The 14775-nt window shown below is 29.4% G+C and overlaps 1 protein-coding gene across 1 annotated transcript; it reads left to right on the top strand.

Moving 5' to 3' along the window:
• Positions 1-652: 652 nt before the first annotated feature.
• On the top strand, positions 653-12059 carry LOC113366456 (myosin-IB-like). Its single transcript, XM_026608057.1, has 17 exons — positions 653-781; positions 2050-2165; positions 2326-2396; positions 2736-2957; positions 3174-3343; positions 4859-5065; positions 5129-5394; positions 6626-6795; positions 6860-7014; positions 7079-7361; positions 7577-7808; positions 7875-8105; positions 9673-9832; positions 9902-10135; positions 10193-10414; positions 11706-11812; positions 11889-12059. Exons 1-17 carry the CDS (start codon positions 656-658, stop codon positions 12043-12045), a joined length of 3129 nt encoding a protein of 1042 aa, XP_026463842.1. The 5' UTR covers positions 653-655; the 3' UTR covers positions 12046-12059.
• Positions 12060-14775: the final 2716 nt, after the last annotated feature.

A 14775-nucleotide genomic window follows, 5' to 3' on the forward strand; every position in this document is an offset into this window, starting at 1 on the left:
AAATGTTAATTGCTACTAAATGAATTTTGTTAATAATAAAAACTTGAATTTCCACAATAACCACGGTCTGATAACAAAATTTTTATAATTAGATAAATCAAAATAATATAAATAAATATAAAAAATCAATCAAATATTGCAAATATTTAAAATATTTAACTACGAGTAAATTAAAAAAAATATATATTTATTGGGCATTAAATTTACTGATTTTGAATTTAATTTTGAATGCTAAAAGATACTGTTTTTCCTCAAATTATTATATATACCTGTAGTAATGTTTATGTCAAATTTGTCAAATATTTGGAAAGCAAAGATAAGCATAGCAAAGTACTTCTGTTTATCATGAGTTTTTTTATAATCATAATAATAATGTTAAAATTAATAATTAAAAGCCACATTAGCTGCTGCAATACTAAGTATATATATGAAAAGTTGGGTCAAAAATAAAATGAAAATGGAAATGATTTTTACAAACCTTTAATGAATAAACTGACTACTGCTCATGAACTACAATGACTGTCCGATCGCCAATTAAAATTTGCACTGTTTTTTTTTTATTTTACCGATCTCATAGTTTGAAAAATTTTGAAAAAGAAAGATATGTCTATCTTACATATTTTATAGATGTTATGTATTTTTTTTCAGGAAGAAAATGGAGTTATCGCTGCATGAACGCGATAGGGTCGGGGTGCAAGATTCTGTTCTTTTAGAAGACTACACAAATGAATCTGTTTTTGTCGATAATCTTAAGAAGAGATTTGGAGAAGACCTCATATATGTAAGTTTACATTTTCATTTATTTCTACAATAAAACATAGACGCAGATCCAAATAATTATAACAAATTTGAATAACCTGTAGTCAACAATAAATAAAATCAGTAAACAGAAAAAAATGTTGATAATCGATAAGTAGTATTTTTTAGAATCTCGACTTCCACAAATTCTATTTCAATATTGTTAGGATATTAAACAAATCAATGTATAAGAAATTTTAGTTTAGATATAAAATCCAAACTTAATTAACTTAAAAAAATAAACAGATATTTCATAAAGATTTTAATAAAAAGTACAAATTTTTTTTGCTTTGCTAATAAAATATTTCATCCAGCAATTTGCCTTAAGGCATTATACCATGCACCACTAATTTTGAGTAACTGTTCTTTAAAACTATGAAATTTAGTAGTCAGCAATATCGTTTCATAAATAGAGAAATATTTCAAAAATTTAAGCATATTTAATTATATTAGAATTTAATTTCGGTTACGTTATGCCATGCTAATTATTTTCATTGATTTTAATATAGGTAATATTTAATTCAAAATAAATATTTATCATTTGATTTGATATTATCTTTACCCAGATTCATATTTGTTTTGGGTCAGGGCGATTATATGCATGGAGTAGCTAATTGGATTAGTAAGCGGATAGTAATTGTAGATAGATCAATTGCATAATATGCATTCCATTAATTTAACTTAATAATACGAATGAACACAAATTAATAGCAAATTATATGAATATAAATTATTTAATATAAATTGCATTCATAAAAAAGTAAAATCAACAAATTAGTTGAGAAATATCTTAATTATTTGTTTCTGTAATTCAGAAAATTTAATTCTATCAGCTCAATATAAGTTTAAATTTTTTATTGAAATTGCAATTGTAAGAAAACATGATCATGTTTATCAAAATCAGACAAATGCATCCATATACATAATTTAAGAAATAAGTACCATGAAAAAATAAATCAGCAAATAAATTGAGAAAAAGCTTAATTTTTTTGTTTCCGTAATTCAGAAGCTTTAATTCTATCATCTCAATATCAAGCAGTAATATTATCAGTTTTTACATGAATATATATATCTAAAATATGATTTCACGTGAAAATAGCCTTCCGACGCAATGTTATATAAATAACAAATTTTAGAAAAAAAATCATAATATCATCAGAAGTCAACCACCGCGTTGCCTTCTATTAACACTAAAATAATATAATATAGTTTTAATACTAAAAAAAAAATATGTAAAATAATTATTTCCAGACATACATCGGCCAAGTATTGGTATCCATCAACCCTTACAAAGAACTAAATATATACAGGGAAAAGGATGTTTTTGAATATACAAAGAAAGCGTTTTTCCAAGCCTCACCTCACGTGTAAGTACAACAAGTTTATAAAAAAATATTAAAATTACTATTACATAGAAATGACAAAAAAAAAATTGACAAGAATTTTGTCTGAAATGTTTTGTAAAACTAGTATTTTTAATTCGTATTTCGCATTTAATTCTAAATAAATTAATTTTATTTTTTGCAGATTTGCAGTTGCAGATAACGCATATAGATCACTGACTGAAGAACATCGTGGACAGTGTATTTTGATATCTGGTAAATATTTAAAAAATATAATAACAGCTATGATATGCCATGTAAAATATGTTTTAAAACTTGAGAAAAAAAACTTCATTGTTTTTGTTTAATATTTGTTCCAAAAATCTTGCGAGTATATTGACTATCATAAGCAAGGTCTCAAATTAGATATTGATTGTCATTAACTTTATTGTGATTTACTACTACTAGATGTGATAAAGATATGCAAAATAATTATAAAATCTCTTAATTTATTTTGTACATTTTGCTTCATCATTAGTAATAAGAAATTGGGAAGATCATTGAGAAATTATCAAGGAGTCTTGAGTTACCCTAATTTGATGTTTTTTTTCCAAGGTGAAAGTGGTTCTGGTAAAACAGAAGCGTCCAAAAAGGTTCTGCAATTTGTGGCAGCAGTAGCAGGCCATCAAAGTGGTGTCGAAGGTGTTAAAGATAAACTTTTACAAAGTAATCCAGTTTTAGAAGCATTTGGTAACGCCAAAACAAACCGAAATGACAACAGTAGCCGATTTGGAAAATACATGGATGTTCAATTCAACCATGCAGGAGATCCCGAAGGTAAAATTTAATTTAATACAGTTTTTGCCATCAACCAATAATAATTTTTAATTGTTTGATATTATTGAGAATAAATTTTTGTCTGTAAGCTTTCAATCCGGATTATGGATTTTCAACACAATGTGGTATGTTGGATAAAAATCACACCACTTCATTAGATAACCTGATGTCTGTTTGGTTTATTATACAATGTTTAACAAATTTTTATTTCCAAAGGTGGTAATATTTTGAATTATCTTCTGGAAAAATCTCGAGTGGTGCATCAAAGCAATGGTGAAAGAAACTTTCATATATTTTACCAACTTTTACGAGGAGGAGAACCTGAATTACTACAGCAGCTTCATTTGAAGAACAATTTGGATAATTATTATTATATCACAGACGGTGTAAGTATCATTTATAAAAACAATTGGAAAGTAAATATTTTCGATATAGGGAAGTACGGACAAAATGCATAGACCTTATACTACATGGACTGCTAGTCGAGCGCAAAATAAGTGTTAAAAGATAGAAGAGGAGGGTGACGTCACTTAGTAAACGAGCGTTGCCGACAATCGTGAAACACTCCGGAATCATTAAACGTCATATGCATTGATCTTATAATATATAAAACGATTTTAACACGTGGATTCGACTTTATGTACATTTGTTTCACAGGGGCAATATTATTAATATCAAAATTCCTACAAAATTATCAGTTCACACAAATGCCATTATATAAAACTCTATGACAAAATGACATGGTGTTTTGTTTTAAATGATATTATAATCAGTCTTAATTGTTATTACTCATTTTTGGTTCATTGACAACCAGTAACATAATCTTGTAATTAAGTATGAACAATAGTAACATGTTTATTAAGAATAAATGCAACTAATTACAAGAACGTCGATATAGTACAGACAAAATGTCGTCTTATTAGGTAAGAACATACTGAGATGCAAAAAAACAGTTTACAAATAAATCATTTCGTCATCTTTAGGATATCAGCACATGTTTCATGAGCCCAAAGGAAACAATTCATATATCATAACCAACTTTCGCAGGATTCAAAATTGGAAAAGAGGGCTTCGCAACAAATGCTTGTTTTTACTTTTTTAGAAGTATTTAGAGTAAAAGTTAAAAGCCTACCACCTTTGACAGCTTTCAAATTTCTTTTTTCTTAGTCCCGAATAACTAACTGGTAGAGCTTGCAAAATAGCACTATGGCATTTTGTTCATTGTATAAGCAGGTTATTTTGTCCGAAATTGAACAAAAATGAATAACTAATCAAAATTCTATCAAATACCTGATGATTGTAATTAAATTAATTGAAATCACTAGCACTGGCCTAAGGTCATTGGTTTTAATAGAAATAACTACAAATGGCAATAAAAATGTCCCTAAAATGCATGTGAAGACCATCCTTACAATAAACTTTTGAAGGCACGATTCACGTTTAAACTGATTACTGCAACAAGACTGTGACAATGACAAGCAACATCTGACAGGATTGTGAGTATAGTCTAGTCATTATAGTAAGTTCACCTTGGAATTTGAGATACCCAGCTGTAAGTCTGTAAATACTTGTATATTGGCACCCTAAAAGTTATCTCAAAACTGCATATGGTATGGTGTCAATATCATATGTAGGTTTTGAGACAACTTTAGGGTGTCAATGTACAAGTATTTACAGACTTACAGCTGGGTATCTCAAATTCCGAGATTCTTACCTGATTTAAGCTTAAATGACTAGACTATTAGAGCTTTAGTTATGTTATACAGTCGCCGAAATGTTACTGAAACTAGCTAAGTTTTAAACTAGGCCAATGTGTCATTTTGTCCCTATATACCAAATTGTCCGTACATCCTCTGCATGTAGCTTTGGAAATAATTTACTAAAATATTACCATTTTTTAGAACAAGGGTTGTGATCAACGAATCAATGACGCTGCTCAATTTAAGGCTGTACGAGCAGCCATGTCAGTCATCGAAATTTCCGAAGAAGAACAAATACAAATCCTTCGTGTCGTCGCAGCAGTTTTGCATTTAGGCAACGTTGGATTTACTGAAAGCGAAGGAAAAGCAGAAATCTTGAAACCTGAAGCTGTGCAATACGCCAGTGAGGTAAGCTAGATTTAATACCAAAAAATCCATTATCCAATTAATGATTTTTAATACTTTTTTCAGTTATTGGGATGTTCATGTGAGGCTTTATCCAAAGCACTTACACACCGAACTATCGAACCAGGCCGAGGTCTGGCTAAGGTCAGTTCTCCTTTATCACGAGAAATGGCAATTCATGCGAGAGATGCTTTAGCAAAGGCTGTTTATGATAGGATGTTCACTTGGCTCGTGTCCAGGCTGAACGCTTCTTTGCAACCGGTCAAAACCAGGAGCTATTCGGTTATGGGAATATTGGACATTTACGGATTTGAGATATTCCAGAAAAATAGGTAAAGAGAATAGTAATTAATTGTTTTAATTTATTAACATACATAAGATGGGGTTGCTTGAGTCGTACCCCCTAAGAAAATAATGATATCTTAAAAGAAAATCTTTGTCTATTGAATTTGTGGTTAGACACGATGAGTAACAATTACTGCTTTTTTATTAAAGTAAATATTTTTACGTTCAAAAATGTCCTTTCACGATTTATGAAGCCTAGTCACTTTAGTCGCACCACCTATAATCTTAGTCGTACCTACTCACAAAATTGCATAATTAATTGTAAAATAATTATCTCAAAAGGTAACGAATGCACATATGGAGTCTTTTAGTGCTAAGAATTGAGCTTTAGCTATTAGTGAATATACAACCATTATTGACTACGCCCACTTAGCTCATTTTTTTTAATTTGAGCTAATATTTTGGAAAATTGGATGTATCAATTTTTTCTTTGTATTTAGCTAAAACTTTCATAAAACGCCCTTTAAAAAACGGTACGAGTAAGAAACTTTGGGGGCGTCCATTAATCACGTGATCGATCTTTTAAGGATTTTTGGACCCCCCCTCACCCTTGGTGATAAGTGGCGATATTTAAAATTATACCCCTCTAAAAATGTTTGGATTTAAAAAAAAATTAGTTAAAAAATAAATACGAGATATATTACTACATACCACCCTCCCGCACGTGATATTTCGTATTTTTTTGTCCCCCTTCCCCTAAAAATCTCACGTGATTAATGGACGCCACAGGTACGACTTAAGCACTATGTTTTTCAAAGTTTAAAATTAAAACTGATGACACAACAAACAAACTCTACCATTCAAATATGCCTAAACGATTGTAAAATACATAAATATTATTAAGGAAAAAAATGACAGGATCACATTCTTGCAATAAGAAAAAAATATTAACAAAAACTTTACAAAAAGCTTTTTTCTAATATTCAAGTTTTCTAGTACAGCCTCAATTTGTTCAACTAAATAGTTCTATATAGTTTCTAATTTTTGGTTTTAGTTTATAATTTAACTGTGCCAGATGATAATATTTATAATCATATATCGAACAAATCATAACCGAAGAACGACTTAGGCAACTTTACCCTAGTCATACAAATCATCAATTATATTTTTGTAATAACCAATTGATCATCAGTAATATAACATACTGAGAATTTTCCTTACCTAACTATTGTTACTGTATTTACAATTTGTTAATATGTCATTCGATATTTATTTTAGTTTTGAACAATTCTGTATAAACTTTTGCAATGAAAAACTTCAACAACTCTTCATCGAGCTGACTTTGAAATCAGAACAAGACGAATATTTGCGAGAAGGTATCGAATGGGAATCCGTTGACTATTTCAATAATAAGGTCATCTGTGATTTGATTGAAGAAAAACATAGAGGTATACAAATTATTATATTATTGTTATTACTGCAACTTGCTAATATCTTATGATATTCTTCTAGGCATAATATCATACTTGGATGAAGAGTGCTTGAGACCCGGAGAGACCAATGACATGAGTTTCTTGGACAAAATGAATATAAATTTGATGTCTCATGATCACTATATAAGCCACGTCAAAGCAGACACGAAGACTCAAAAAACTATGAGCCGAGATGTATGAATAATGAAAATATAGTTTTTTTTTCATTAAGATGATTAAACATCCTATCCCTCCATAGGAATTCCGTCTGATTCACTACGCCGGAGATGTTACCTACAGTGTAAATGGATTTTTGGAAAAGAATAGCGATTTGCTATTCCGTGATTTAAGAGAAGTGATGAGTTCTGCCTCTAATACGATAGCAAGTGCTTGTTTTCCTGCTGCAGAACTGCAGAGCAAACGTAGACCAGAAACAGCAGCAACGCAATTCAGGCAATCTTTACATAACCTGATGAATATACTGATGACCAAAGAACCATCTTATATAAGATGTATTAAGCCGAATGAACTTAAACAATCAGGTTCGAAAAATAATTGCAACTGAAAGAATCATCACAAACGTACATTTTTTTTTTGCATACTTTTATTGTCAATCAAAATTAAATACATTTTTTAAGACAATGTGATGTTGGTTTTAATGCATATAAGAGATTATCTCCTATGAGATATCTCTCTTTTATATTTTTAACAAACGTACATGGTACATACATTCCACTACTTATTTATCCTTTTCTAGGATTCTTCGATGTAAGCTTGGTAACACATCAGGTGAAATATTTGGGCCTAATGGAGAATCTTCGAGTACGTCGTGCTGGTTTTGCCTACAGAAGAACTTATGAGAGCTTCCTGCATCGCTACAAGTGTCTAAGTAAAAACACTTGGCCTAATTACAATGGAACAGCCAAAGATGGTGTTGAAGTTTTAGTCAAAGATCTTGGTTATAACGAAGAAGACTACAGATTGGGACGGTATGATAAATATTTTACACCCATAAACTGGTAGATCAATTCTATTACCATTTATCCTTGTTTCAGAACAAAATTGTTCATCCGTTCACCAAAAACACTGTTTACTACAGAAGACGCTTTCCAGGCTAAAAAGCATTACATTGTTTCCATAATCCAAAGTCGATGGAAAGGTCTGCTTCAACGTAGAAAATACAATAAACAACGTGCTGCTGCAATTTTAATGCAACAATGGATTCGAAGATTTTTGGCACAGAGAAATGCACTGAAACGCAAGGAAGCTGTGACTGTAATAAGAAGGTAATAAAACTAGTTGGTATTGGTATTTTGCCTTGAGGCAAGTTACATGAACTTCCCGATATGTGTAAACAATCGACTTAATCAATAAAAAATAAATTAATTTATGAGTGATTAAAAGTATTCCGAGTGGATTTATTACACATATTTGAAAACGAATGAACACGTTAACGCGAAGTATTTTCTAAAAGCAAATTTTCACAAATAAACAATTTTTATAATTGAACCATAGGACTTTAATAGTTTAGTATGTTTATTGAGACCAAGTACTCTATCGTTATACCAAGTAAATCGTCTAATTTTAATTTTAACAAACGTCAAAAAACTACTCATTTTCTCAAACTTTGATGAATTTTTAAAATTAAACTACTTGTCGTAAGGCGGTATTATTTCAGTGAGTTCTACAAGACCATGATATATATCGCCAAAAAAGATCCATAAAAATCGGCTCAAAATTTTTTTCAACAGTTAATTACAAGAAAACGGCTCGGTAGATTTTCACGTAAAACTAATCAGTATCATTCTCAATTAATATCATTCAAACAGTTTTTGATTTTTTATAATCGATTCGGTAGTATGAGCTTAAATGTGGACGAAAAGTTTATTACTTTTTTCTAAATTACAAAGAAACGGCTCGGCCGATCGTCACACAAAACTGAGAAACAATAATCCTCATCGAGATACATAAAATGGATTTTAAATTTGAAAATTTTAAATTTTAAAATTGAAATCGGTTCAGGCGTTTTTGAGTAAACGTCGATAAAAGGTCTAATTTTGACAAATGCCAAAAAATTATACTAGTTTTTCCAAACTTTGACGAATTTTTAAAGCTAAACGAGTTGTTAGGGCCGTAATATTTTAGTATGATGTAGAAGACTATGGTATCTACCGTCAAAAAATAATAATAAAATCGTCGAAAAAAATTTTTTTAACACTTTATTACAAGAAAACGTCCCGGCCGATCTTTACCAAAAACTAATCAGCACGATTCCCAACCAATATCTTTCGAACAGTTTTTAATTTTCAAAATCGATTCAGAATTGCGGGCTAAAACGTGGACGATTTTTTTTTCACTTTTCTGCTATTTATAGAAAACGGCTTCGACGATCGTCGCACAAAACTGACAAACGATAGTCGTCATCGAGATACATCGAATAGCTTTTAAATTTTTGGAATCGGTCCAGCCGTTTTTGAGAAAACGTCGATTTACGGCAAAAAATCTATTCACACACAATACTTTTTCCAAATTTGGTCTCATTCCATTCAGAATGACTTGAAACGTCGAGAAAAATGAAATTAGCAAATCGGATTTTTTTATGAGAACATAACTTCTCCTTCGGGAAGTTAATAATAACGTTTGTATGTGAAAAAGAAAAGGCTGTTTTTAGGATTTTCCCGGCAATTATTCGATTTTTCTCGCCGTAAGAATCATCATTGGACTTCAAAAAACATTTTAAAAAAAGAATTGGCCAAATTGGTCAAAGCGTTGTTGAGTTATGCGCTTATCACATTTTGCGATTCATTTTTATATTATAGATGTATATTATATTTTGAATTATTCCTTTTGCAGATTTATTGAAGGTTTCATAACCAGGCACGGACCTCCTACAGAATTAAACAAAGCCTTCATAATATTTTCCAAAGCTCAATGGTTACTCAGATTATCAAAATCTCTTCCTCAACGTGTAAGGGATACATATTGGCCACCATGTCCCAACAATTGCAAAGAGGTACTAATATAAAAAATATTTATATAACAAAGTTTACTATATCATCACCATTTATTTTTAATTTTGTAGGCATCAGCTCTGCTATATAGATTACACAGAGGTCAAAGAGCTAGAATTTACCGCATGAATTTATCTAAAGAGAAAAAAAGACAAATCGAATTGAAAATTATGGCAGAAGATGTGTTCAAAAATAAAAAAGCAAGTTATGCATCTAGTTTTGGCCCTTGGTTCGTTGAAGATCGATTGAACCCAGAACAGAAAAAATTAATTGCACACTCTATAGATAATGGTGAAAGACTAGTGGTAAGTAGTAAATAAAATGAACTGGATTACCGATATATAATTATTGTTTTATTTTAGTATACAACAGAAGTAACAAAATACGATCGTCATGGATATAAACCAAGGAATAGGTGGCTTTTGGTAAGCGATAAATCTTTATATCTTGTCGAGGTTGCTTCTAATGGCAAGGGTATAAAAATGAAGCACAAACTTCAACTAGATAAAGTTTCCTTTGTAATAACAGCAAATAATGATAATTTGCTGATGGTACGGATACCTGCTGATTTTAAAAAAGATAAGGTGAGTATAATATATAACTTAGTTGAAAGTGGCATTTTGCACTAAGGCAAGTTGCATGAGTAAAAATTGACTTATTCGAAATTGAGATTTAGATGTGTAGATAAAATTTTGAACTGTTTATTTTAAATAAAGTTTCGCTTTGAATTAAATCTAAACATTGCGATTTTTAATAGAATATTTCCTCAATTTCTTCACACATTTAAAAAAATTTCTGTAATTATATTAATTATATTGCACAGACACGTGCTTGTATGTCTTAAAATTGTAGCTTATTACTTTAAATATTAATGAATGATAATGTTTGACTTACCGCATCACCAAAGCGACTTTTGGCACAGATTTTGACTATAATATTTTTTCGAACTTCTATGAAATTTTAAAATTAAACTACTTGCCGCAGGAACATAAAATTTTAGTACAGTATGTTGTTAAGGACCATGATATCCATCAACATAAAAAGTTTCATCAAAGAAATTTTTTTCAACAGTTAATTCCGAGAAACGGCCCGGTAGATTTTTACCTAAAACTAATCAGTATCATTCCCAACCAATATCGTTCGAACAGTTAGATTTTTTGAAATCGATTCAGGATTATGAGCTAAAACGTGGACCAAAAATTTTACAATTTTATACAAAGAAATGGCTCGGCCGATCGTCGCACAAAACTGAGAAACGATAATCTTCATCGAGATACATCAAATGGCTTTTAAATTTTTCAAACCGGTTCAGGCGTTTTAGAGCAAACGTCGGTGAAAAGTCTAATTTTGGTAAACGCTAAAAAAAACGATACAATTTTTTGCAAACTTTGACGAATTTTTAAAATTAAACGACTTGTCGTAGGGCCGAAATATTTTAGTATGATCTACAAGACTATGGATGGTATCTATCGCCAAAACAAAAAAATTTATGAAAATCGTCGAAAAAAAATCACCTGTTACTTATAAGAAATTTTGCCAGCGAATCTTTAACAAAATACTCAGGTCGATTCCCAGCAATATCTTTGAACGGTTTTTGAATTTTTAAAATCGATTCAGAATTTCGGTCTAAAATGTGGACAAAAAAATCAATTTTTTCTATTTACAAAGAACTGACAAACAATAGTCCTCATCCAGATACATCGAATGGCTTTTAAATTTTTGAATCGGTCTAGCCGGTCTAGAATGGCTTGAAACGTCGAGAAACAAATTAGCGAAATGGGATTTTTTGATGAAAAAGTAAATTCTCTTCGGGAAGTTAATAAAATTACAACTGAAAAATGAATAATAACTCATTGCCATATATTTACATTTTAGGGAGATTTGATTTTGGAAGTGCCCCATTTGATCGAATGTCTGGTGTGGATATTGGACTTAGATAAAACAAAAAGCTTTAGTATTCTTCAAATACTTGACAGAAATCCGTACGTATTTTTTTTAAATACTTTATACTTAAATGGAAATATGAATTATACTAATATGAAAGTATATTTTTCATAGAATCAATCACAACTTATCAAATGGAAAAACAGGTGTTATAGAAGTACAGACTGGAAATGAGCCGGGAATTAAAAAAGCGAAAAGTGGACATTTGGTCGTTGTAAGTAAAAAAAATGATACATTTATACCCGCACTTATAAATTATAATAATGACTAATTTTTTATTTAGGTTGCTGCAAAATAATTATAGACAATATAAGTTAAAATTCAGAAAAAAAATTATTTCAACCAAGCAGGTCAAAGTTTGAATATATAAAAATAAAAATCTTGGAAGTAACAGAATTCCCAAAGATTAATAGTCAAATAGATCACGATTGATAGACAAAACTGATAGACAAAGTTTATTATATATATTATAGATTAAGAAATTATAAGCCTTACTATATTTAATTTACAAATTAAATAGGATATTGAATTTGATTTCAAACTTAAAGTTTGAAAATTTTATTAAAGTAACGGTATGTTTTCTAAAATTATCATGTGTCAAATTTTATATAAATTTTTATATTTTGGATACCTCTTTGCTTTTTATAGAAAATGTACAATATTGGTTTATATATTGAAACATTATGTTTATATAAATAAAAATTAAGTGCCATTTCATGTAGTTGTTATTTAGTAACAAATTTAATTATATTAGTTGTACCCCATCACGCATTACAGCATTATAAGTATAAATAAAATCCAAAAAAATGCGATTCTGCAACATCTAAATATTAAGATGGGAACACCATTCGTATCTTTCATGATTGATTGTCGAGCTGTGTTAGATGCATCATCGAGTGAAATATCCCATTCAACATCCCAATATAAAATATAAGCAAATAAGGATCATTCTTTTACAAATCGCACAGATTTTGGGTAAAATAAAATATCACATTTTAGAATTGCCTGATTTTTTTTGCAAATATTATACATAAAATCATTTGACACGTATTTCGGGATTTTGCTGAATTTATATATATTATATATATTGCAGGATTTTGTTGTTAAAAAATTTCTAACATTACTTGTTACCTTTTACTCGCGAAGTTTTAAGTCCCGCTATCCCCTAATATATATTTTTTTTCGATTATATATGCATTTTTCGCCAGAAACAAAAATATAAATTATTTTTCAACCGGGAAACAATAAAATTGTCATTCGAAAGTTATAAATGGGTACAAGTCTTTGTAAAATATTTAATATCTTTCGATGTAACAAAGTCTTCAACAAATTGTAAAAAGAATTTTGTAGTAGAGAAAAAAAGATAAAAAAAATTTTCAATCGATTCAAGTTGGGGGAAGGGTAAGTAAAATCTTTGTAAATATTTAAGGGTTGTAATTGTTAGAAAATTGCAAAAACAAATTATTTTTTAAGTATTACAAAGTTCACTTTAACATGTAATAAAAAAATAATAATACTGATCCGATCAGCACAACTGGAGATAAATAATTCACCGCAAATGATTGAGCAAGAAATCCATATTTCAATCGAGAATATTTATGTGAAAAAAATTTTTCAGCCAAATCCTAAAGTGCGCGTCAAATGATTTTATGTATAATATCTGTAAAAATTTTTTTAAACGATTCTAAAATATCAAGGTCTGGACCCATAATCATTTGTTAATTTTCAGTAAATATTCTGTTAAAAACCAAAACCAAAATATTCAGAAATGGTAATAGTATCAAATAGATTATATTCTTTACTACTACAATAGTATTTTTGATTAATAAAACAGAAATATTCAAGTTGAAGTGTTTTTATTTAATTCTTCAATAGCTAAGTACAAACAAAATCCATAATTATATCAGCTATTTAAATTCCTTTAAAATTGCATATTGTCCATGTCTATAACAAGATCATCATTTTCTTCCTCTACTTCATATTCAGTTTTTCTACTTTTTCTTCTAATAAATCATCGAGTATATCTAAATCTAGATTTTGAATTTTATCATTTCGGGATCATCAATATTTGATTTGATTGTGAATTCGCGAAAATGATGGCTCCTCCTTTTGATAAATTCTTTAGTATCCTCTACCATTGATCCATGGTACATTGATCCTTTTAAGGCCTCTTGTAATAAATAATGAAGTTGACTTTGCTCTGTCTGTTGCAAGCAATAAACACAATTTATGTTCATTATCTTAGATATTAGGTAAGCGATATGATGTTCATACTTCATAGTTGTTACACAGAAAGTATTCAGAATAATTGCATTGAAAATCCTTGCAAAAATTACTATACTGAATGAATTTAATATATAAAAGGATAAGGCTTCCATATGTTTTTCCAATGTTAATCTTCTTCAGTTGATAAACACATAATTTGAAAAAAAAACCACACACAAAATCACATTACGAATGATTTGCACGATGTTCATATTTAAAAAAAGTCATAGATGTTTAATTTAAAAAAGTAACTGAAATTATATGGGCCAATAATGCATATATATATATATATATATATATATAATACATATATATATATATATGTAACCAGCCGCAAAATGATAAAACAATGCCTATAATATATCAATTAGTTAAATCCAATAAATTAAAAATATATTTCACCTGAACTAGGGTTAGTTCTTGACTCAAAAGACGAATTGTATCTGTAAGCCTTTTTCTTCTTCATCTAAAGCACGTTCTTCATCATTACGTATTTCAATATTTTTTTCTCTATACGCATGATGCAAAATTTCAATCTCACTTTGTTCTTAATAATTCGGCATTCAAATTATTGCAACGACTGTTGCTCTGAAGATTTTATAAACCTGGAAAAAATGAAAAATGTTAATTAAATTAATCGTTAAAATACTGCTTATCAATATAATAGGAGTTAAGTATATTAGCGGTTAACATAAATTGAGTTTTAAATTAAACGACATGCAACTTAGACATAGGA

The sequence above is a fragment of the Ctenocephalides felis genome, unplaced genomic scaffold (genome assembly GCF_003426905.1).
Source record: "Ctenocephalides felis isolate EL2017-DRISC unplaced genomic scaffold, ASM342690v1 CF-g0.4_SCAFFOLD_01170, whole genome shotgun sequence".
Lineage (NCBI taxonomy): Eukaryota > Metazoa > Arthropoda > Insecta > Siphonaptera > Pulicidae > Ctenocephalides > Ctenocephalides felis.